Source organism: Urocitellus parryii, chromosome 4, assembly GCF_045843805.1.
Source record: "Urocitellus parryii isolate mUroPar1 chromosome 4, mUroPar1.hap1, whole genome shotgun sequence".
In the NCBI taxonomy this organism is placed as follows: Eukaryota; Metazoa; Chordata; class Mammalia; order Rodentia; family Sciuridae; genus Urocitellus; species Urocitellus parryii.
Window position 1 is genome coordinate 15683133 of NC_135534.1, and position 23943 is coordinate 15707075.

Sequence of the window (23943 nt, forward strand, 5' to 3'; positions counted from 1 at the left end):
CTCCTTCTTCTTCAAGAAAAGCCTTGTTTTCCAAGAATCTGCTGTTGAGACTGGGGTGTAAAGAACACAGACTTGGGAGATGAGTAGTGTTGCCACTTTGGGTAACACTTGGGTTAATTGCTTGAAGTCCCTCCCAAGTCCACTTCTCTGGCTCTGTCTACATAAAGGCAAACAGGAAAACCCAGGACCCTGCAGCCAGCCTGCTACACCAGCTCCACACACCCATCCAATACCTCTAAGGGGATGGTTTCTGTAATTAAGGTGATATTGTCCTCATTTTACAGATGGGGCAGCAAAAGAGCCTGCCTCATGCGGTGTAATTTGCCAAGTCCTTGGGGTGCCATCTCTGCCTTTCCCCCACACAGTAAAGCCACTTTGGTGGCTACAGGCTTTCTTTTTGTGCTTTGGCAGTGATCTGGAAAACACTTCCTGATTCTGGCCTTCCACTATCCTAACCATGGTTGCTTCTTGAAAAAAGAGGGTTGGGCTTGGAATAGCTTGAGTTCCTGGGGATCCAGGAATCTGGGCATAAGGGCCTGCAGATTGCATCTAAAATGCAATAAGCTCTCCCCCAAATGGAGCTTTTGACAGGACACAGCCATCCAGGCCAAAGAAGACGTCAGCTCACTTGCTCTGTGCTGGAACGACAGCAACCAGCTGCCTAGGCTGGCTATCTCATGCTGATCACAAGCTCCGATGGGCAATTATATATGTCTTTGATTAATAAAAAATGGGGCAATGAATGAATAGTTAATCAATGCAGTCTGGTGGGAAGGCTCTTTCAGAATCTGGGCTGGGGGGGTGAAGCAGGGAGTAATCACAGGGGTCCTTGGGGTGAAAGGCAGGGCCCCCATTCGGAATGGTTTCTGAAAAGCCCCTTAGTCCTAATTCTTGGCTCCTTGATTCTGTGATGGGGGATTTCCTGGCAGTTCTGCGGGGTGTGTGTATGGGGGGCAGGGAGGGAGGGTTAAGCTGATGGGCAAACAAGGCACACAATACGTTCCATGCGCACCTCAGTGGCCAAGGTAAGACACCTGGAATACGGCGTGCGAGTCCGCGTGCTTGCTGAAGCCCTTTGCTCTGCGTGCATCATCTCCCTGGGTGGACCTGGGCTTGGAACGTGGTGAAAACCAAGTTGCTTGGGGCAGGAAGGGGACCAGGGAGCTGGGCTGGGGGTGTGTGCACACGAGTCAGGAGAGAGGGAAAGAGACTCGGCTGGCTTGCTGGAGGGCCACCGAAGGAGAAGAAGGGGCGGGGGTCAAGAGAGAGAAGGAAGTGATGGAGACCAGGAGGCCTGTCCCATCCCCTTCCGGGCGGGCGCAGGTGGAGGCCGGCCAAGGCCTGGGAGGGGCGGAGTCAGGCGCGGATCCAGAGCGCGACCCGCCAGCGCCGAGTGACAGCAGCCCTTGGCGTCGCGCGCGCGGGTAGGACTTGGGCCCGGCGGTGCCTCCGCGGGAAGGCGGCCGGGCGCGGGGCGGGGAGGGGGCTCCGGGCAGCGGGAGTGGCCGCGGGGCTCGGTGCAAGTGGACTGGTGTGCGGAGGGCGGCGGGGACGAGGCGTGGGAGCCCGACGCAAGGCTCGCGTCTGGAGTTGGGGACTCGTGTGGCCTGGGTTGTGACTGTTAGCCGTGTGACCTTGGGCAAGTTCAGGAAGTCCCCTGAAACTTTTGTGCCAGTAAAGTGAAGGTCGCAAAGCATCAGCTTTGCGGGAGGTGGTGAGCATGCACGTTGGCTCTGGGTCGAGCCCCCCTGCACCGGGTCGGGGTTGGGGGGAGACTGTTCTTGTTTTAGTGGACTCCATTCAGAATGAGCTCAGGAGTTCCTGTTTCCCACCCTGCTGCTTGGGCTACCTTGGGTACAGCATTAACTTCCACCTGTGACTCTGGGTTGCCAAGTTGGTATTCAGATGCAATAATGAGATGATGTATGAAAAGTTTTTTATTTATTTACTCTTATTTATTTATTTATTTTTGCTTGTGCTGGGAATCGAACCTTGCACACGCCAAACCCTCGGCCACCGAGTGACATTCCCAGTGAAGGTGTGATTCCCGAAATTTCCTTCCAGGGGGTCATAATCTTTCTGCCCTTCCTCCCCCCCTTTGTCCACCTCTCCCTTTCCCACAGGCAGACTCTGCCTTGTTTTTCAGGATCCAGAGAATCATCCACTGATGGGTTTTGCCCAGGCCCCCAAAAATTGGAACTCTAGAGCTCCTTGAAGGAAACGGATTGCCAAAGGAATTTTCCACGTGGGCACACACCAGGACCTGCAACTCGTGTGGTCCGCCCAGGAGGACAAAGTGGGACTTGAGGATTTGGGGCCATGGCAGGGCCGAGCCTGCCCCTTCGTGTGGCCACCCTTCTGACCGGGCTGCTGGAATGCCTTGGCTTTGCGGGCGTCCTCTTTGGCTGGGCTTCGCTAGTGTTTGTCTTCAAAAGAGAGCATTACTTTGAGGAGCTCTGTGAAGCAGATGCTGGGCTCCTGAGCAACGCCACGGGGCAAGCCGGTAAGGACAGCGCTGGCTTTTCCAAGGACGCTGAGCCAGGTCCCCAGGAGGCTGGGAAGGGATAGGGAGGACTCTGCCTCTGGCTCACCTTTCCAGCCTTTCTAGGGCAAGTCCCCCTCTTGTCTAGGAGATGCAGGGGGCGGGAAGGACCAGCTTCCAAGGGGTGTCTTGGGGGCAGGAATCTTTAGGGACAGCTGCGTCTTAACCCAGCTTGAGGAAGAGCCTTCTGCCCGGCGAGCTGTCCTGGAGGGAGGAGAGCCCGAACTGGGCACTCACCTAGCAGGGAGGCTGGGATGATGGGCGCTTGGCCCATGTATCCTGGACTTCTGAGAACCCTTCTCTCCTCCAGACTGCAAAGCCCAGGATGAGAGGTTCTCTCTCATCTTCACCGTGGCCTCCTTCATGAACAACTTCATGACATTGCCCACTGGCTACATCTTTGACCGTTTCAAGACCACCGTGGCCCGCCTCTTAGCCATGTAAGTCCAAAGGCCCACCCTGGGCAGAGGAATTCTTCACGCAGCTGCCTGGCTGGGAGGGAAACCCAGGTCAGGCGATGGGACAGTCCTGGCAGGCTCCTGAGCAGTAGCTGGCTGGCAGGATGTGTCTCTAGGCCCGCCCTCCTCCCCCGCGCCCTCTCTAGCCTTTCCTCACCTCCTTCCCCTGGCTCCACAGAACAGTGTGTCTTTTTATCACCTGCTGAATTGAGCAGGAACCCAGGCTGACTTCCTGTGAGGTCTGGCCCGGGGTCAGGGTTACAAAATTAGCACACCCAAGATTGCTCCTCTCTGCCTCCCTTCACTCTGGGGACCCTTCTGTCACTCCTGAAAGTCCTCACACCAACTCAGCCTTGTTCTTTACCCTCCTCGCCCCATGACTGCCCAGGGCTCCGTTACTGAGGTTTTCTGGGTGTCTGCAGTGGTGGGATTTCAGGTCCCCTCGGACTGGAGGGCGACAGTGGGGGGTCTCCCTTTCAGGCAGCAGGTGGGTCAGAGGGAGAGGAATCGTTTGCTCCTGTCATTGGCTTCTGTGTTCGGATCTCTGTGCTCATGGCCAGGTTCAGTGATAAGCAGTGGTCTGCTGAGGGCTGATATGACCCAGAGCAGCACCCCAGGGAGGCTTGTGTGGGCTCAGCTGTCAAAGAGAAGGATGGGGGGCTGGGGATGTGGCTCAAGTGGTAGCGTGCTAGCCTGGCATGCGTGGGGCGCTGGGTTCGATCCTCAGCACCACATAAAATAAAGATGTTGTGTCCACCGAAAACTAAAAAAAATAAATAAATAAATATTAAAAAATTCTCTCTCTCTCTCTTAAAAAAAAAAAAAAAACTATTTAAAGAGAAGGATGGGGGAGCCTTGGACCTGGGCCAGGACATACTCAGAGAGGGAAGCAAGTCCTGTTCACTTAAGCCTTTGGATGAATAAAGACTGTATTTCAGTTTTTCTTCGTCTTTGACTCTCCATCTTTCATCTTCTCTACCCCTCCTTCTTTGCCCTTTCCTTCTTCTCTATCTTTAGGGTTCTGCTTTTAGTACTTCATTCTTTATAAGATCTTCAACTTGCCAAGGGATCCCTAAAACCTTGGGATTGTCATTCCGAAATCATTGCATTCTAGGACCTTAAGCTCGGAGTCTAGGTCAGTCTGATTCTTGCCCTTTGCAGAAGAAACTACTGAGGCCCAGAGAAGGAAAGCGGCTTGCCCAAAGTCACACAGTAGGGAGGAATTAGAACTCAAGGTGTTGATTGACAGACTAATCACTCACCTGCTTTTCCAAAGGGTTTGCCTCTGGGAACTTCCAGGTGAGAGAGCCTGGGCTCTGTCTAGTCTGCTCCTGGCTAAGTCCTCAGCCCATCCTGTTCTCAACAGAACTCATTATCCAAGACTCCCTATGCACAGTCTGTGAGTCAGGATCCCATCTTCTCACTGGGCTTCTCATACCTGGTGCTGAGCCTCCGAGGAGGCATCTGTGCCCCTTGAATTTCCAGAATTGAATTCCCAGGTTGAGGATGCAGCATGCTTCTAGGCCTGGAGGGGAGGGGAGCAGAGGCCTGTTCTGTCTCTGGGCTTTCTCCTTCCTTGACGGTCTTCTTTTCTGTCTTTCAGATTTTTCTATACCAGTGCCACTCTGACCATAGCCTTCACCTCTGCAGGTGAGTCATGTCAGGTGGGAGGAGGGACAAAGACCAGGGGCACTGATAGATGGGCCAGGTACAGAGGGTGTCAGCCAGAGCCCAAGCACCCCGGGGTTATTCAGAGATCAGCTGGCAAGAGTCCCTCAGTGATAGTCAGGTTTTTGCTGGTTTGTGAACACAGCTTAGTCTTCCGAGAAAATGTGAGAAGGAAGGGCAATGGAAGTGGGCTGCTTCAGAGAGGATTTATTCAAGGGATTATTTCCTTCTTGGAGGTGTAAAAATGATCTCTCTTTCTTTTTTTAAAAAAAAAATCAAATGATAATATGAATGCGTTTTGAAAGTATCCTTACTTAGCAGGATAAAAGTTGACAACTCTATTATACTCAAAAGCTTTTTATTTTTCAAATATTCCCCTTTATTGAAATCTATGAATTCCAACTAGGTTTATCCATCCTGCCTCCTTTATGAAGAAGAGCCAACTGAGGCCGGAGAGGGACCCTTGGCAAAGACTTGCTCCAGAGTTGGTGGGAGGCGGGCCTGGTGGGGGGGCAGGCTCCTGACCCTCCTGTGCTAGCTCCCTGGTTATACTGGCTGGGAGATGCCTCCCCTTATTCCTCCCCAGGCTCAGATGGAGTGGCTCAATTTTGGGGTTAGGAATTCAAGGTATAGCACATAACCGGGTTCTATACCGGAGATGATGTCAAGGGTGGTCTGCATTCATGCTGAGCAACCTCGGAGATCCAAACAGATCTTGGGAGATAGCCTGGCACCTCTCAGGCCAAAGACTTCAAACTGTGCTCCTTATCAAATGGGCCTCAGGTAATCGAAAGCCTGTCAATAATTTTCAAGTAGCCGGATGTGGCTGGCTCGTGCTTGATTCACCATTGTGAATCGTTTGAGCAACTCTTCCCCCTCTTCCTCCATAAAAAAAAAAAAAAATGGGACTTTTTGTTCTGGAAAAGGCCTGGAAGCCACAATAACTCTTGTGAAAGCAGTCTCTGCCCACCTTTAGTTCATTAGGTGACATGGATGTTTTTATAAGTACAGAAATTGAAATGGTAAATAGCATGAATGCTCTAAAATTAGCCCAGTTCAGGGCTTCTCAGGTTACACAACAGTAGTTACTCAAAAGGATCTTAGCCCCAGCACACCACACACACACACACACACACACACACACACACACACACACACACACAGATATATTAGGAGCCCAGACAACTTCATTAACAAACATTGAGTCACCTGCTGGAACAGTGATTTTATTTCTCTTTCAGTCCTTTTGTTTTCTTGGGGCTAGTCTAACACACTGACTGACAGGAGCAGGTGGATAACATTGTTTTTCTTTGTTGTATTTAATTTTGCATTTACACTCCCATTCATAACCAGGGAGCAAGGGTTTCTACTTACAATGGTGACAAAAAGTATCTCTCTCTCTTTTTTTTTTTTTTTTTTTTTGGTGTGTGTGGTGCTGGGGATTGAACCCAGGGCCTTGTGCATGCGAGGCAAACACTCTACCAACTGAGCTGTATCCCCAGCCCTAGAAAGGGTCTCTTCCAGTGGTTTTCTTTTGGATAAAAGTGGATCAAATTTAAAGAAAATAGTTTCTTTCTTTGTGGGGCTGGGGATGGAACCCTGGGTATTGCTCATGCTAAGCATGGGTTCTGCCCTCCCCCATCCCCTAAAGAAAACATTTTAACAAATAATAGGACAGGCAGAGGTTATGGCCAAAATTGTAAAGGAGGGCAGAAGTCTGTGGTTTGGGAAAGACTAATTTACCAAGAGTTCCTTCTGCCCTGGCCCTTGTTTTGCAATTACTCAGTGCTTACCAGGCCTGTCTTAGCAATCTGCTTGCAGCCAGTCTTTTTAAGTGCAAGAGGAGTGCTTTACTATCTGGCACTTCCAATGCCAGGGACCACGCCTGACATGAAGGAATAGCTTGAAGTTCAGGGACAAAGGAAAGACCGTGGCCGTGTTTTCAATCGGATCTCCCAGCACCCTCATGAGGCAGGAAAAGTAGAGACTGTTGTTCCCATTGAACAGATGAGGTGACTGAGGCACAGACCCAGAAAAACAGCTCAAGGTTGTGGTCATGCAGTGAATTAGAGACTGGGCTTTCAGGGACAGATGGACTGAGTCTGATGTCCTCTTCCCTCATAGTGTGTGTGGGGGGTTGAAGAGGCAGGGGGTGCTTGTGGTTTGCCACAGACCTAAACCCATCTGTAGTGGAAAAAAGGTAACTCTGCAGGCACAGCTGGGAAAATCTGTACCCTAAGACCCTTGAGGGAGGCTAGAAGCTGGGGAGAACTGGGTCCAGGGTTGTTGGGCCTCTGGAACAGGTGGGATCTAGGGCTTCCTGGAGGAGAGGGGAGGACGTGCTGGCATTTGGGGTCATCTCTGGGTTGCCGCAGCATCAGCCCACCTCTGACTTTGATGGTTCTAGACTCGGCTGTGCTGCTCTTCCTGGCCATGCCCATGCTCACCGTCGGGGGGATCCTGTTCCTCATCACCAACCTGCAGGTGTGGGTCTGTCGAGTGTCAGGGGTTGGGATGAGGGAAGGAGGGCACTTTTCCACCGTTGGCTGCGTCTGATGGGGTTGGCCCCAGCCACGGGGGGGGGGGGAAGCTCTTGGAGTGGAGGGTGGTGGAGGGTCTGTGTGTGGCTGGCGCTTGCTGGACACTCAAGATAGAGTTGTTCCATGAGTCAATGGGTGGTCCAGACTTCTTGTGTCTTCTCTAGATTGGGAACCTGTTTGGCAAACACCGTTCTACCATCATCACCCTCTACAACGGAGCATTTGACTCTTCCTCTGCAATCTTCCTATTCATTAAGGTAAATAATAGCAGAATTTGGTATTCTTTTTTTAAAATTTGTTCTAATTAGTTATACATGACTGTAGAATGCATTTTTGACATATCATACATAAATAGGGTAAAACTTCTCATTCTTCTGCTTGTACGTGATGTAGAATTACACCAGTCGTGTAATTATACATGCACATGGGGTAATGTCCAATTCATTCTACTATCCTTATTACCCCCACAACCCCTCCCCTCCTTTCACTCCCTTCTGTCTAATCCAAAGTACCTCTATTCTTCCCTAGCTTCCCCGCCCCCATTATGAATTAACATCTGCATATCAGAGAAAACATTCAGCCTTTGGTTCTTTGGGATTGGCTTATTTCACTTAGCGTGATATTCTCCAGCTCCATCTATTTATTGGAAATTACCATAATTTCATGCTTCTTGAAGGCTGAGTAATATTCCATTGTGTATATCACAATTTCTTTATCCAGTCATCTATTGAAGGGCACCTAGATTGATTTCATAGCTTAGCTATTGTGAGTTGAGCTGCTATAAACATTGATGTGGCTGTGTCACTGTAGTGTACTGATATTTATTTATTTATTTATTCTAATTAGGTATATATAACAGCAGAATGCCTTTTGATTCATTGTACACAAATGCAGCACAACTTTTCATTTCTCTGGTTGTACATGATGTAGAGTCATACCATTCGTGCAATCATACATGTATGTAGGATAATGATGTCTGTCTTAATCCATCATCTTTCCTACCCCCATGCCTCCCTTTGTCCAACCCAAAGTTTCTTCATTCTTCCCATGTTGCCCCTGCTCCCATTATGGATCAACATCCGCTTATCAGAGAGAACATTTAGCCTTTGGTTTTTTGGGATTGGCTTACTTTGCTTAGCATGGTATTCTCTATTGCATTTACCTGAAAATACCAAAAGTTTATTCTCTTTTAGTGCTGAGCAATATTCCATTGTGTATATATACCACAGTTTCTTTATCCATTCATCTATTGAAGGGCATCTAGGTTGGTCTCACAGTTTAGCTCTTGTGAATTGAGCTGCTATAAACATTGATGTGGCTGCATCCTTGTAATATGCCGATTTTAAGTTCCTTTGGGCATAAACCAAGGAGCGGGATAACTGGTCAAAGGATGGTTCCATTCCAAGTTTTCTAAGGAAGCTCCATACCGCTTTCTAGAGTGTTTGCACCAATTTGCAGTCCCACCAGCAATGGATGAGTGTGCCTTTTCCCCCACATCCTTGCCAACATTTTTGTGGCTTGTATTCTTGGTGATTGCCATTCTAAGTGAGATACTAGGAGGTACTAGGGATTGAACTCAGAGACACTCAACCACTGAGCCACATCCCCAGCCCTATTTTGTATTTTATTTGGAGACAGGGTCTCACTGAGTTGCTTAGCACCTCACTTTTCCTGAGGCTGGCTTTGAATTCACAATCCTCCTGCCTCAGCCTCCTGAGCTGCTGGGATGACAGGCGAATGGAGAGCGCCTGGCTCAAGCCCTTCTAAATGAGATGAAGGAGGTTCTGCAAGAACTTCAGAGGGTATTTCTTCCCTGAAGGAAAATGAGAATGGAGTAAAACGAAAGCCTTCCTCCTCGGTCTCCCTTCTTACCTTTCCTCTTTGAGTGTTGCGTTGGGAGGATGTGACGGCTGGAGTTATGGCTGCCATGTTTTGATTATGAGGCAACAGGCTGGAGGACAAAAGTCAGCACCCGAAATATGGCTGAGGGAGAAGGGGTGAAAGAGTGCGAGTCCCATGCTGGGGTTTGTGTTGGACCAGAAGCAGCTGATACTGACTGAGGATCACAAGAGAAGAGGATCTCTGGAGGTCCTAACCCAAAAATGAACCTCAATTAGTCCCCCGAGCACCTTGGCTTGGAGGGTCACCCAGAGACTGAACTCCTGGGGCACTCAAGCCTTTTGACCCCTGGTGCAAGGTCACTTTCCAGGTTCTCTCCCTTCCCCTGGGCATGCCACCATTTCCCTCCCCTCCAGAGGTGGCCGGGGAGGGTGCTGTAGCAGGAGCTGGAATCCCTAGTTTAATCCAACTTGGCTGCGTCCTCTGATGTTGGGCAATTCCTTGCACATGGAGGACCTCAGTCACCCTCTGTAGAGGGAGGAGGGGGTTGGACTAGATCTGTGGTTTTTGAACTGGTATCGAGGAACTCAGGAGTTCCCTTCAATGTGCTGTTGGTCACCAAGGAGAATGCAGGGGAAGATAACTTGGCAGGTTCCCACGGATGTGTTTGCTAAGTTGAGTTTTTGTGTAAATTTTGTTTGAACAAAAAGACTTCCCTGCTATTGGTGTGTGTGGGAAGCCCTCGGCTAGGAGATCCCCGAGAGCCCTCCTAGGAGGCTCCGCAAGACTGTGACGAAGGGTGACAGGATGGCTCCCTGCATCTGGCTGGGCCCTGGGCTGAGGGAATATGGGAGTGGAGTGTCCTTGTTCAGCCTCCAGGGCATGAGCAAGAAGCCTGCTAAGACTCCTCTAGGAAACTGATTCTAGTTCCTGCCACCCACATTGACTTTTCTTTTTCTTTATTTATTTGCTGATTTTGGTGCTAGGGATTGAACTCAGGGCCTTGTGCATGCTGAGCACATGCTCTGCCACTGAGCTACCCTGACTTTTTAATCATAACATAAAATGTCCCACTTTAACCATCTTTAAGTATTCAGTTTGTAGCAGGAAGTGCATTCGCAGTGTGGAACCACTATGTAACCTCCAGAACTCTTTTTATATAAAATTGGAATATTCTACCCATTAAAACACTTCCCATTCCATCCCCACCCTGCCTACCAGCCCCTAGTTCTGCTTTCTGTCTATGAATTCGCATACTTTAGGTATCTCATGTAAGTGGAACCATTCAGAATTTGTCCTTTTGTGACTGACTTATTTCACTTAGTACAATGTCCTCAAGAGTCATCCATATTTAGCATGTGTCAGAATTTTCTTGTTTAAGAATGAATAATATTCCATTGAATAGATAGACCGCATTTTGTTTATTCATCTAATGATGGATGCTTGGATCAATAATGCTGCTATGAACGCGGGGGAGTGCACTGACTTCTTTTTCCTTTTATTTGTAGCTTCTTAATGAACAGGGCATCCGCCTTAGGGCCTCCTTCATCTTCCTCTCTGCATGTAGTATCTGGCATGTCGGGCGTACTTTCCTCCTGATGCCCCGGGGGCACATTCCCTATCCACTGCCCCCCAACTACAGCTATGGGTAAGGATTGTGGGCCAAATCCTACATCTAGAGTGGAAAGCAAGAGGTACAACAGATAAGGAAGAGCAAACCTGTCCCAGGAGAGGAGAATGGGAACAGGAGTGTATCAGTTAGCTATTGCTGCATAACAAACTACCCCCCCCCCAAACTCAATGGTCTCAAATAATAAGCATTTATTCTTTTCCACAATTTGGATAGCTGGCTAGTTCTACAGACCAGGGCCAGATTTAAATGATTTAAGTGGGGTTGCTTATGCTTCTGACCATCTGATGCACCATCTGGGGGTAGGCTAGTCTAGTAGACTACGGGGTTTGGAGTAGTAGGGATGTTTGGGTTACATGGTTCATCTTCCAGCAGACTGGGCTGGGCTTACTCATGTGGTGGTGTCAGGGTTCCGAGAGAGTGCAGAAATGCAGGCGTTTTCTTGAGATTTAGACTGGCACCTTGCTTTTGTTCCATTCTTTTGACTGAAGCAATTCACAAGGCCAGCTCAGATTCAGGGGATGAGAAAAAGAGCTGCTAAGTCCCATTGCAAAGGGTGGAGATACAGAGGGGGTGAGTACCTGTGATAATTTTTGCACTCAGATATAAGGAGTAGACAGAGGGTGCTCATTTGCTGCACATTTCCCAATTGTCAGACCCCAAATGCCCTTTGATTTCATTCTCAAAACAATCTTCTCAGATATTCTTTTGCTGTACTGGGGATTAAACCCAGAGGCACTTAACCACGGAGCCACATCCCCAGCCCTTTTAAAAAATATTTTATTTGGAGACAGGGTCTCACTGAGTTACTTAGGAACTTGCTAAGTTGCTGAGGCTGGCCTTGAACTCATGATCCTCCTTCGTCAGCCTCCCAAGCTGCTGGGATTACAGGCCTGCACCACTGCACCCAGCTCTTACCTCCATGTTCTAAATGGGAAAAATGAGGCCCATAAGGGGTGGATCTGAGAATGTTCCTGAAGCTAGGAAGAGGCAGGGCTGAGATGGGAACCCCAGGCCCGTCCTCTTCCCAGGCTACCAGAGCGTCCCCTACTTTTCTGCATATTAGAATCACTAGAATCATTTGGAGATTATTTTTGAAAAATGGGAGCCTGGTTTTTACCCCCAGGCGTCCTGATCGCATCCATCTGGGCTGCTGCCTGGACCCTGGGGTGGTTCAAAGGTGGCTCCACTGTGCAGGGAAATGGGGAAATGGGGATCCACTGCACTGATCCCTCCAGTCTGGGTCTTGGGTGCAGCTCACAGTCCCTGGCCTGGCTGCTGGGGCTTCTGTTTCCACAGCCTGTGTTCTGGGCGTGGTTCCAGAAAGGAAGAGAAGAAAACAGCTGAGCCCGAAAACAGGGAGCTGCAGTCAAAAGAGTGTCTTTCATCAAACGGAGGTGAGCCCTGCTGGTCAGCTCATCTCCCCTTCAGAACCTGGCCTTTCCTGCCACTTACCAAGGCCCTCACCTGGCTCCTCCCCTCAGGAGCACCCCAGGGGCTGAGTCAGGACAGGAGGGGTGGAGAAAGGACCTTCTCTGTCCCCTCACTTTGTAGAGGCATTAGAGAGGGCAGGACTTTTGTCCCTTTTGTGTTCCTTCCCTGTGTTCCTCTTTTCTCTCTGCATCTCTTCCTGCGCCCAGTGAAGTCTGCCTTCCATTGTTTGGCTCCCCACCCCTACTCCAGGCCTGCTCTCACCTGCCGTGCCAGTGCACTGATGTTGGTTTCTTTGTCCCCATGTCTGTCTCATGGCTCTGCCCTCTCTCATGGCCCCTGTCTCCATTGCTGCCTCCTTTCCTTCCTTTCTCTTTGGTTACAAATATTACAAATCAGCCACTGCTGGCTATGGGAGAAATAAAGACAAGACTTGGAAGGAGGAAACAGAGTAGCCAAAGGATACTAGGATGATTAAGTCTGGAGAGATCATCTACCCATGAGGGCTGTGGCTGATACAATTGTATTGTATTTGAGATTTTTGCTAAGTGAATAGATTTTAGCTGTTCTGGATTTAAAAAAAAAAATAAGTGGATAACCATGTGAGATGATGGATATGTTAATTTGCTTCACTATAGTAACCACTTCACTATCTATATGTATCCCATGACATCATGTTGCATACCTTAAATATACACAATAAAAATTTATTTTAACAAGAAAGAATAATAGGACTCTGGGAAGCTCATAAAATCAAGGGGAAAATTGCATTTGCCAGGCTCCTGGAGATGGAGAGCCAGGATACTTCTGGGGCATTCTACCCCTTTAGGAGAATGAGGTAACTGGTCAACCCTGGGTGAGGAACAGAACGTGTAGCTCATCGTCCCATCTAGACCACGAGGAATAGAGCAGGGGAGGCTTCCCCAAGAAGCTCAAGATGCTGGGACCCAAAGCCAGGGAGGCGATATGGAGCAGGCCAGAACAATAGCTGTCCACCAGTGATCTTCCCATTGGCTCTTTCTCCTCTGTCTTTCTTTTTACCTTTGCGGCTAAGAAAGATCAGGAAAGTATTATTGCGAGACGTGTCATTGAGCACACCGTGAGCGGCAGATCACATTTCAATAGACGGAAGAACTCGGAGGGTCATTCAAGGTGCTAGGACCAGATGACAAAGCACAGCCGTGGGGGTGTGCAGGCTGCAGGCAGCTCACAGGGCACACCGGATGAGTTCCTGACACAGGCTGGAAGGTGAACGGGACCTGAGCCTGTCCTGGGAAGGCACCCTCTGCCTTTCCTTCCCCTCCACTTTCCCTATGGTTGATGCCCCCTTCGTCTTTCTCCTCAGAGAGCTCAGGACGCGTGCAGCAGCAGAAACTCCGTTCTTTCTGGAGCTATGCTTTGTCTCAGCGCTTCGCCTGGCACCTGGTGTGGCTGTCCGTGATCCAGCTGTGGCACTACCTCTTCATCGGCATGCTCAACTCTCTGCTGACCAACTTGGCGGGCGGGGACAGGACGCAGGGTGTGTGTGGGGGCTGGGAGGCAGCCCAGCTGGCCCATGCTGGAGCCCTGAGGGGCGGGAGGAATGGGCCCTGTGTTCCAGGGGAGGGTCAGAGGGCCTGCGGGGGGGAGGGACAGGCAGGACAAGGGCCCGGCGGGGGCATCCTCTTCTGAAATCAGGCCTGGCAATCTCTTATCACCTGACCCCTCTCTGCTTTTTGCAGTCAGCGCCTACACCAACGCCTTTGCCATCACTCAGTTCTTTGGAGTGCTGTGTGCCCCCTGGAATGGGCTGCTCATGGACTGGCTTAAGCAGAGGTACCAGAAGGAAGCGAAAAGGACAGGTGAGATGGGTTGAGGGACCAGGAGAGGAGAGATCCTCGTTTACCTCACGCTCTCTTCTTTTGCATTAACCTTTCCTCCCTGCGCTCATTCATTCATTCAGCCACCGGCCACTGAGGGATAATTAAGAGCCAGCGGCAGGGCCAGACACCAGGGGTTCAGCAGTGGATGAGTCAGATACACCTTTTTTTCTCAAGCTGTCCTCCATCTAGCGGGTAGAGCAAGACAGGTCGTCAGTCAGTTACGACCCACCAAGCACAGACAGTCCCTACTCCAGGGTTCTGACTTTCTGATGGTGACTAACCCTGCAGTACAACCATTCTGTTTTTCCCCTTTCAATGTAATCTCCCATAAATTACAGGAGGTATTCAATGCCTTATTATAAAACAGGCTCTGTGTTAGATGATTCTGCCCACTGAAGGCTGAGATGTATGTTCGGAGCACGTTGAGGTAGGTTAGGCTAAGCTGTGACCTTCAGCAGGTTAGACGTATTGAATGCATTTCAACTTGATGATATTTTGCAATTTTCAGTGAGTCCTCACCCCGTAGCACATGAGGAGCCTGTGTAAACACACAGGCGATAATGGGACCCAAAGAAGGTCATGTAACCTGTTGAAGATGGGTTGTTGTCAGGGAAGGCTTCCTGGAGGAAATGGCATCTAAGCTAAGACGGAGGGAAGAGTAAAAAGGGAGGAGATGAGGGGAGGGGGCCAGGGGGTGAAGGAGAGCGCGAGACAGTGAGGCAGCTGGTGGATCCTGGCACGTGATCTAGGCCAACCAGGGCACAGAGTTCTCGGGGAGCTGTAGGGAAGGGCCTGGAAGCAGAGGGGTGAGAAGGGGCCAGGATGTCACCACACCCCGAGAGATTGGACACGATCCTTGGACATGATGGGAGGACACTGGGCTGCTGAGGTACCTCACCCTGTGGGGGTCAGGAATGGGGAGGGGCAGAATCTCAGCATGTCATTTCACCTGCAAATTCTTTGGCATGGATCTCTGACGGAGGGGCCTCTTTTATGTAAATGTCACCATGACATCATTGTCACAACTAAAAAAGGAAGAATAATTTCTTAATACTGTCCAATGTGCAGTCACTGTTCAAATTCGCTTCGTTGTCTCATACGTAGCTTTAGGGTTGGTTTGTTCAAATTAGGATCCTAGGTCTACAACTGTTCTCGGTAGATGTGCCTTTTTAAAATCTCTAACAGTGTCTCCCGAGCCTTTTCCCTTGTTGTTTACTTGTTGAAGGAACTGGGTTATTTGTCCTGTTGCATTTCCCACATTTTGCATTTGGCATCTTTTTGGTGTCATTTCAGTGTTCCTCTGATTGGGTATTTCCTATAAACGGGCAGATTAGAGGCTTGACAGAGACTCAGTTTGATTTTTCTGGCAAGAATCATTCAGAGATGGAACCGTGGTCTTCCTCTGCCCTCCTGTGAGCAGGCTCCTGGTATCTGCTGTCTGTGGTGATGACGTTAAGATTCATCAGCTGGTTCGGACACTGTCAGTCTGATCCGTCTGTTTCCCATCAACCTTTCGCCTAATGATTTTAGCGGCCACTGAGGATCCATGGCTAGACCCATTATTTTATTAGGGCTGTAAAAGGATGATTTTATATTTCTTCCTTTCCTTCCATTTTTCATAGCCGGAATTTCTCTAGAAACACTTTCCTTACTATTTCTTTCCCTTGAAATAAATGCTTGGTTTCCCCCTACTTTAGCAGTTTCAGGGGAAAGAGTTGGTGCTTTAGTGCCCCTGGGGGTGACTACTTCTTTCTGTCTTAAAGTCTCATTTAAAATACGTTTGAGGGGGCTGGGGCTGTAGCTCTTGGTAGAGCACTTGCTTTGCCCATGAGAGGCACTGGGTTTGACCCTCAGCACCACATGAAAATAAATAAATAAAGATATTGTGTCCATCTACAACTAAAAAAAAGGTTTTTTTTTTTGTTTTGTTTTTTTTTAATGTCTGACGTGTTTCAAGCCATTCTGTCACTTGTCACCTTCTTCTTCTTCACCTCTTTTTTTTTTTTGGTGCTGGGATGAAACCTGGGGCCTCAGGCGTGCTGCACAAGTGCTCTCCACTGAGCTTCACCAGACACCTCACTATTGTTTTGTTTTTGTCCTGGGGATTGGTTCTGGGGTAATTTTCCATTGAGCCACATCCCCAGCCCTTTTTATTTTTATTTTGAAACAGGGTTTTACTAAGTTGCTAAGTTGCTGAGGCTGGCCTTGAACTTACAGTCCTCCTGCTCAGCCTCCCGAGTCACTGGCATTACAGGTGTGTGTCACCACAGCTGGCTTCCTGGGCTGTTCTTTTCTCTTCTTTTCTCTTCTCTTTTCTTCTCTCTCTCTCTCTCTCTCTCTCTCTCTCTCTCTCTCTCTCTCTCTCTCCTTTCCTCTTCTTCTTTTTTTTTTTTTTTTTTGCTTTGGCTTTAACTTAGGGGCACTTAATTACTGGGCCACATCCCTAGTCCTTTTTTGTATTTTAGACAGTGTCTCACTGAGTTGCTCAGGGCCTCACTAAATTGCTGAGGTTCACTTTGAACTAGCAATCCCCCTGCCTCAGACTCCTGAGCCACTGGGATTATAGGTATACGCCACTGAGCCCTGCTTCCCTCACTATTCTTTTTTTTTTTTTTTTCTAGAACCAGGAATTGAACTGAGGGGCACTCGGCCACTGAGCCACATCCCCAGCCCTATTTTGTATTTTATTTAGAGACAGGGTCTCACTGAGTTGCTTAGTGCCTTGCTGTTGCTGAGGCTGGCTTTGAACTCATGATCCTCTTGCCTCAGCTTCCTGAGCTGCTGGGATTACAGGCGTGGGCCACCTCACTCGGCTTCCCTCACTATTTTTTTTTTTTTAATATTTATATTTCAGTTGTAGTTGGACACAATACCTTTATTTTAATGTGGTGCTGAGGATCGAACCCAGGGCCTTGCACATGCTAGGCGAGCACTCTACCACTGAGCCATAACCCCAGCCCCTCCCTCACTATTCTTGATGCTCAAATGCTACCATCTTTGGCCACTGAGAACTTTACTAATCTAGCATCTGTGTCTTTTAGACATGCTCCTGTTAGTTTGAGACAGTGTCTTTACTTTTTAGCACTGTTGGGTGTTCTGGTTCATTTCCTTAGGTGCGTTTCCTGCCCCAGATCTGAAATTGGCCATTTCTCCAATATCCTGGGTCCTTAAATGTTAAATGGGAGTTAGAGGCTGCAGTCTCCATGCCAGGCTTTCTAATTGCTTTCAGGCGTTGGATAGAATTATGATAGATAAAAATAAATAAAAGATTTTGTAAAAAAAAGTACCATGAATACTTAATGCTGATATTTTCATTCACATTTCACTTCCTTGATTTTGTATTGTGTCTCTTTTCTTTTCTTCTTGAAATCTTGTTTCCTAATAACATATATATATATATATGTATGTATATATTATATATATATAATATATACACACACACACAAACACACACACACATACAGATAATCTTAAATGTGATCACTAGTTTCAGCAACATCAGTATTAAGAAGAATGCAATTTCCAAATGCTATTGCTCCTTCCTTCTCCCCTCTTCCCCTCCTTTCCTTCCCCTTCTCCTCTCCCCTACCCCCACATTTCCTTCCTCTCTCTGTTTTTGGCCTTAGACTCTATCCCTTTACAGATGTACAGTAAAATTACAGTCGGAAGGGTCACCAACTTGGTACAGAGTTATGTTCATTTGTTTTATTTTATTTTGTTTCTGATATTTTGGGATTGCTTTGCTTGTCCCCGCCCCCGCCCATTATTTTAATTTAATTGTGTTTTTAAAAGATTTACATTTTTAAGCCAGGCATGGTAGTGCGTACTTGTAATCCCAGCTACTCTGGAGCCTGAGGCAGGATGATTACAAATTCAAGGCCACTAAGGGCAACTTAGTGAGACCCTATCTCAAAATAAAATTTTTAAAGGGCTGGGGGTATTGCTCAGTTCCCTGGGTTCAGTTCCCATACCAACCCCCCCCCAACAAAAAAACATAATAATAATAATAATAATAATTGGGCTGGGGTTGTGGCTCAGTGGCAGAGTGCTTGCCTTGCACATGTGAGGCACTGGGTTCAATCCTCAGCACCACATAAAAATATATAAACAGAGATATTGTGACCATGTATAACTAAAAAATTTTTAAAAATTACATTTTAAACTTTACATCTCCCCCAAACTAACATTGTGAAACAAGATATATTATATATTCAAAGTTTAGCTTCCTTCCCACTTTACTATTTTTATTATTTCTTAAATACAAGTGTTCGATAAGCATGGTGTATATACAAGTGTGTCTCTGTGCCCCTCTTCCTTAGACAAAGGTAGCCGACTGTAGGCGCTCACACACTGTTGTGGCACTGGGTTTCTTTTTATGTGACTCTGCCCTGAGGTTGCTCTTACCTGTGGCTTACCATGAGGCTGTAGCATAGTTGGGGCCACACTTCCTCACTGGCTGTTTCCAGTTTTTGGCTGTTACCAGCTGTGCTATCAAAAAACACCTGGCTACAAGGTATTGGGGGGCAAAAGCAGACATGGAGCCTGTTTGGAAGCCATTGCAGTAATCTCTGAGTGAGTTCATGGTGCCCTGAAAGTAGGAGGAGCCTGTGGGGACAGGGAGGAGAGGACACATTCCAAAGGTACTACTTTGGAGAGGTGAATTATCAATGTCATTTATGGGATGGCAGCAGAGCATGCAAGAGAAGAGAATTCAAGGAAGACCCATACATTTATCTGCTCGGACCGTTGATAAACCCAGCCTAATTCCCTCTTAAGATTGGGAGCCATCTCGCCACAAAGGCATGAAAAGCTAATTTCAGCTTTAGTATAAATTACTGCGATTTCTGAACTTGCTTGGAATGCCTGCCTGTGCCTTGAACTCACCCATGCCTGGCTTTCCCTGACCAGATAACAACCCTCTCTGAAACTTTAGTGGTGCCTCATAAATTCCATGCTGAGATCTGCTACCTGCCTTTGTGTTATGCTTGTCAAAATTTTCTTATCTATGAGTTCTCAAGACATCCCCCCTTTGTGTGACTTTCTGGGCTATAAAGCTGTGCTCCAAGAGAGCTGCGGGGCTGTCTTCTGTTCCCATGGTTTTTGGGAGAGGCAGCCCTGCCAGCCGAAATTATAAGCTTGCTTTAATTTGATTTTAATTGGAGTCGGTGGTCTTTTCTTTGTGTTGTGGTTTAACACAGTTGAGGGGATATTGCTCCCACCTTCTCTGGTCTTTCTTGTCCCTTGTGCTCCATTGGGTTCACCTACCGCAGCTTCTCTTTCCTCTTGGGACAGGTTCTTCCACTGCAGCTGTGGCCCTCTTGTCGGCAGTGCCTTCACTGACCCTGACATCTCTGCTGTGCCTGGGCTTCGCCCTCTGTGCCTCCATCCCTGTCCTCCCCCTCCAGTACGTCACCTTCATCCTGCAGGTGGTCAGCCGCTCCTTCCTCTATGGGGGCAACGCTGCCTTCCTCACTCTCGGGTAAGTGGGCTTGGGTGTTCTGTGACGGGGCAAAGGGAAGCAGGTGGGAGATAAAGAGCCGGGGGGGGGGTGAGGGTGGGCCTGGAGTTGTCAGGTGAAGACAGCTGAATTTGGGAACAGGTGATGCTGGAGGTGGAGGCCAAGAGCAGGAGAGAGCATGCACCTATCTGAGCCTTTGCATCAGCTGTGCCCCTCTGCCTGTCTCCTGGTGGATGCCTATGTACCTTTCAATGCCACCTCTCCCAAGGGTAATTGGAAAAAAAAACCTTTGCCCTTTTCTGTGTCCTTGGTACTCCATTCCTGCTTTCTTTGATAGTGTGTTCTTCTGCCTTGTCCTTAAGATTTCCCCAGGTATGGCCTGCGTCTGCATCCCTGCCCTTCCCCCCCGGGGCCAGCACAAGCCTTCTCTGTGTTCTGTGGTCTGAATACCTGAGCAAGGGGAAGGGAAGGGCTGTGTGGGTGGGCAGAGGAAGGCCTTGGACAGGAATTGGAGGCCCATAGGTGGCAGAGGCCCACAGAGCCCAGGCCCCTGAAGCTCACTGGATCCCCCTGTTTCTCTCCTCAGTTTTCCTTCAGAGCACTTTGGAAAGCTCTTTGGACTGGTGATGACCTTGTCAGCCATTGTGTCCCTGCTGCAGTTCCCCCTCTTCACCCTCATCAAAGGCCCCCTCCAGAACGACCCCTTATACGTGAGTACTGTGGGGAGAGTACTGTGGGAGAGTACTGTGGGGAGAGTACTGTGGGGGGAGTACTGTGGGGGGAGTACTGTGGGGAGAGTACTGTGGGGAGAGTACTGTGGGGAGAGTACTGTGGGAAGGCTGGTTCCCGGAGGCCTCGTTCCAGAGCTGACACTAGCCCTACAGCAGCCAGGTGCCCAGCAGGGGGCACCCAGAGCTGACTCAGGGTGCTGGGAGCCAGAGTTCTGCACATGGGTACGTCCTCGGCCTTGCTTCTCAAATCAGTGTGAGGGGGAGTACCTCTGGCCTGCACTGGGGGCAGCTGAAGCCACCAGGGTAACATGGTACAACCTTCTGGAGAGTCTGTTATTCAGGGATTTGAGGGGAAAATTATGATGGGTGTGAAGATAAATAATGTATTCTGGAGTAGGATGCAAAATCCTCACAAAATTTTAAGAAAAACCTAAGACTTCAAAGATATTTCCTGCTTCAAGTGAGTGCAGGCCATTTCCCCAGGCTGTAAGGTGGACTAGAGTTAGCCTGAGAGACAGGGTCCTCACACCTGAAGGATGCTCAGAGGCCCAGTCCTAAGAGCGGGGAGGAGGACTCTGTAGTTCTCTGTAGAAACCGCGGCTCAAAGAGACTTACACATTCCGAGGCACACGGCTAAGGGGCAGATGTCTCTCCACATTGAATTCAGGGTTCGGATCCCCTGCCTGCCTCTGTTTGCCTCATTTTTAAAAAGTCAGCAAAGTGTAAAACAGGAGTTTAAATCTGTCACTGGGAGAAAAAGAAGGAAAAACTCAAACTAAGGATAATTAGCTGACTATTAAATCAGGGATCTAACCTAACATTCAGATGGGTGGTATGACAGGTGCCGCCCCAGCTTCCCATGTGACCTTGAGCAGTCAATCATCGAATGCTCTCAAGCTCCCTGTTTCTTAATCTGTGAGGTGAGAAGTATTAATTTCCCCTACTTCACAGAAAAGAATGGAAAAGAGTCAGAAGTCCTTCTTCCAGGGCGCCATAGTGTGTGGTGGGAAGTGGAATGTGAACTGGGGGCGCTTCTGGCCCCTTTGCTGCTTGAGGGGGTGGCTCAGAGTTGCTAGACTGGCTTCCTCCTTCCTCTCCCTGCAGGTGAACGTGACACTGTTGCTCACCACTCTTCTGACGTTCGTCCACCCCTTCCTGGTGTACCGGGAGTGCCGCGCCTGGGAGGAAGACCCCTCTAAACCATGAGCTCAGAATCCCTCCCTGGATGCTTTGCATTATTGTTCCCCGCCTTTGAGGACCCCGTGCCCGTGGACTTTGTCTACCCAGGTTACTTGTATTAAGTAGTCATTATTTTTTTTTTTTTTCGAGAGAGAGAGAGAGAGAGAGAGAGAGAGAGAGAGAGAGAGAGATGTTTAACTGCTCACCAGGTTTCTGATCAGCAAGAAGGGAATCTCAGTGGCCTACAAACCCAAGGCAAAGGCTTGTGGATCTTCTCCTTGGTTCCAAAGCAGGAAGTGACTCTCTACATGACTCTGGCAGACCCTTGAGAGCAAGAGAGGTGATATGGAGGACGAGCTGTGTCCCCTGCTTCTTTAGGCCACTTTGGCCCAGGAGCTCACATGTGCTGGAACCTGTGCTGCCAGGTACATTTCTAGGTGAAGTGTGAGGTCATCATGGCCTACTGCCTGGCGTTTAGAGGTAGACCTAGCAGCAGAACTAGCTTTCCCTCTGAAGCACATCTTGGTTGGAGAACTTTCTATGAGCTTCAGGGGAAAGAGGAGCAGACAGAGGCGCCTGGTGCCGGATGAGCTTGGGTGCCCTCTTTTGGTCTGAGCATCACTTTTCCCATGTGTAAAATGAGAGAGTCCAAGGTTCTTTCTGGAGCTAATGTCCTGGCAAGTCTTAGGAACAGTGACACGGAGTCCACCTGCCCAAGGACCTTAGGAACCAGCTGACCCACTTGCCAGAAGGAAGTCTGATGAACCCTCCTGGGCATATTTTCCTCCTCAGGAAGGGGGATAGTTATTTACTTTCTGGCATTTTATAAAACATTTTTATATGGGATAATTTTGTATAAAAATAAAGACTCTGTGTCTAAGGCCATTGCTATTTCTACTTCTCTGGACTTGGGACTGGTGTGTGTGTGTCTGTGTGTGTGTGTGTGTCTGTGTGTATTTGTGTGTACACGTGCATGCACGCACACATGAGAGTTTGCATGTATGTGTACACATGGGAGTTTGTGTGCATGCATGCACACACATGTGTTCCTGAGGAGGCTCCACCCTGGAAGACTGACTGTGTGAGTGGATGTTAAGGTCTGTAAATAAGTCAAAAATAACACCTGGTATTTTGCCAGAGAAATGTTAGAGTCCGTAAACAAGTCTGGGTGGTGCCTGGCAAAATGTCAGAGGGAGTGGTTTGAGAAGTAACAAAAGCGAGCCATTAAGTGTAGAGATTCCTTATTGGTTGACCGATGTATCTAGTTTATGCTAATTAAGATAAGCTGTGCAAAATGTATAAATAGCTCTGTTGCCCTACAATAAATGGCTCCTATTCCTGCTGTATCAAAGTACAGAAGTTATTCGTCACCCCCCGGCAGATGGTGGCCCGTTACGGGGAGCCCCGGGACACTTGGGGGTAAGTGACGAAAAAAAGCTGCCCATCCATAGATAGGACGGGAGCAATCTGCTCGTCCCTAGACAGATAGGGCGAAAGGAAAAATGGCCATTTCGAGAAAATGGAGAATATTGATACAGTATGTTTGGGTCTTGTTTTGTCTCAGTGTATTGTATTGTCTTCATGATGAAAATATGGAAGGGGTGAGAAGTAAATTGATAAGGGAAAGAGACACCCCAGTGGAACCAAGAATAGTTAGGGCATGTGTTGATAAAAGCCCAGGAACTCTAGTCAGAAAGAAAAAGAAAAAGAAAGTTCAGAAAAAAAAGGATTATAAAAAAAAAAGTTGCAGCAAAAGGCTATTACTGAATACTTTTCGTTACCGGAGGGTGCGTGAATCTGTGCAGCAGCTGCCATGTGCACAAGCGGGTCATGGTGCAGCAAGTACTTTGCAAGCAGCTGCGGCAGCCGGCTCTTCCACTGCCGGGAGCCCAAATCTAGACCTGACCTGGAGGCACAGTCTCCCAGGCTTTTGCTCCCTGTGTCCAGTAGCAGTTTGAGTCCGGATACTCCCCGGACTCTCCGGGGATGCCTGGGACACTACAGCTGGCAGAAGACACTACCAGCGTCCCTGATGTTTGGTCATTTTCAGTGCCAGTAACTAAACTACAATGGTTCTCCCACACCTGGAAGCTAATGAGTAATGAACATTATTAAGGCTTATTTCAAATGTAAAAAACCTTGAGATAATGTACTAAATTGTTCAGAAGGTTGTTTTCTTAGTAGAATGCTACAAGATTTTCTTAGCCATCCGGAGTTCCTGTCTTCATCCCAGTGCCGGTGAAAACAAAGATAGAAGAATTAATTCCCAGTGTTGCTGAGAACTGGAGGAGACTTCAGATCAAGCTAGCTGCCTGCAGAACTTACCTTGCCTGTGATTTAAGCTAGCTGCCTGCAGAATTTACCTGGACTGTGATTTAAGCTAGCTGCCTGCAGAACTTACCTGGACTGTGATTTACCTGGACTGTGAGTTAATCTGTTGAGACACTGTTTTATCTGGACTGAGACAAACTGTAATCTACAACAAATTGTAACTCAGTATCTTTGCTAACAGTGTCATTGCTGGTATAATTTTTCCAAGGGCTTCTTGCATGGAGCCATTGATTGGCTTGGTATTGTAGCATTTTGTATCCTCCCTTTCTGTTTG

The 23943-nt window shown here is 48.4% G+C and overlaps 1 protein-coding gene across 3 annotated transcripts; it reads left to right on the forward strand.

Moving 5' to 3' along the window:
• The first annotated feature begins 1349 nt into the window (after positions 1-1349).
• On the forward strand, positions 1350-23707 carry Slc43a3 (solute carrier family 43 member 3). Of its 3 annotated transcripts, none has more exons than XM_026406559.2 (13): positions 1350-1424; positions 2147-2503; positions 2853-2982; positions 4604-4650; positions 7076-7152; positions 7373-7465; positions 10556-10695; positions 11977-12074; positions 13454-13627; positions 13830-13949; positions 19263-19449; positions 20015-20138; positions 21264-23707. In XM_026406559.2, exons 2-13 carry the CDS (start codon positions 2320-2322, stop codon positions 21363-21365), a joined length of 1476 nt encoding a protein of 491 aa, XP_026262344.2. In that variant the 5' UTR covers positions 1350-1424; positions 2147-2319; the 3' UTR covers positions 21366-23707. The 3 variants fall into 3 exon arrangements, with proteins under 3 accessions (XP_026262344.2, XP_026262345.2, XP_026262346.2); XM_026406560.2 differs by lacking the exon at positions 1350-1424 and adding an exon at positions 1459-1714; XM_026406561.2 differs by lacking the exon at positions 1350-1424 and adding an exon at positions 1955-2038.
• The last annotated feature ends 236 nt before the right edge of the window (positions 23708-23943 follow it).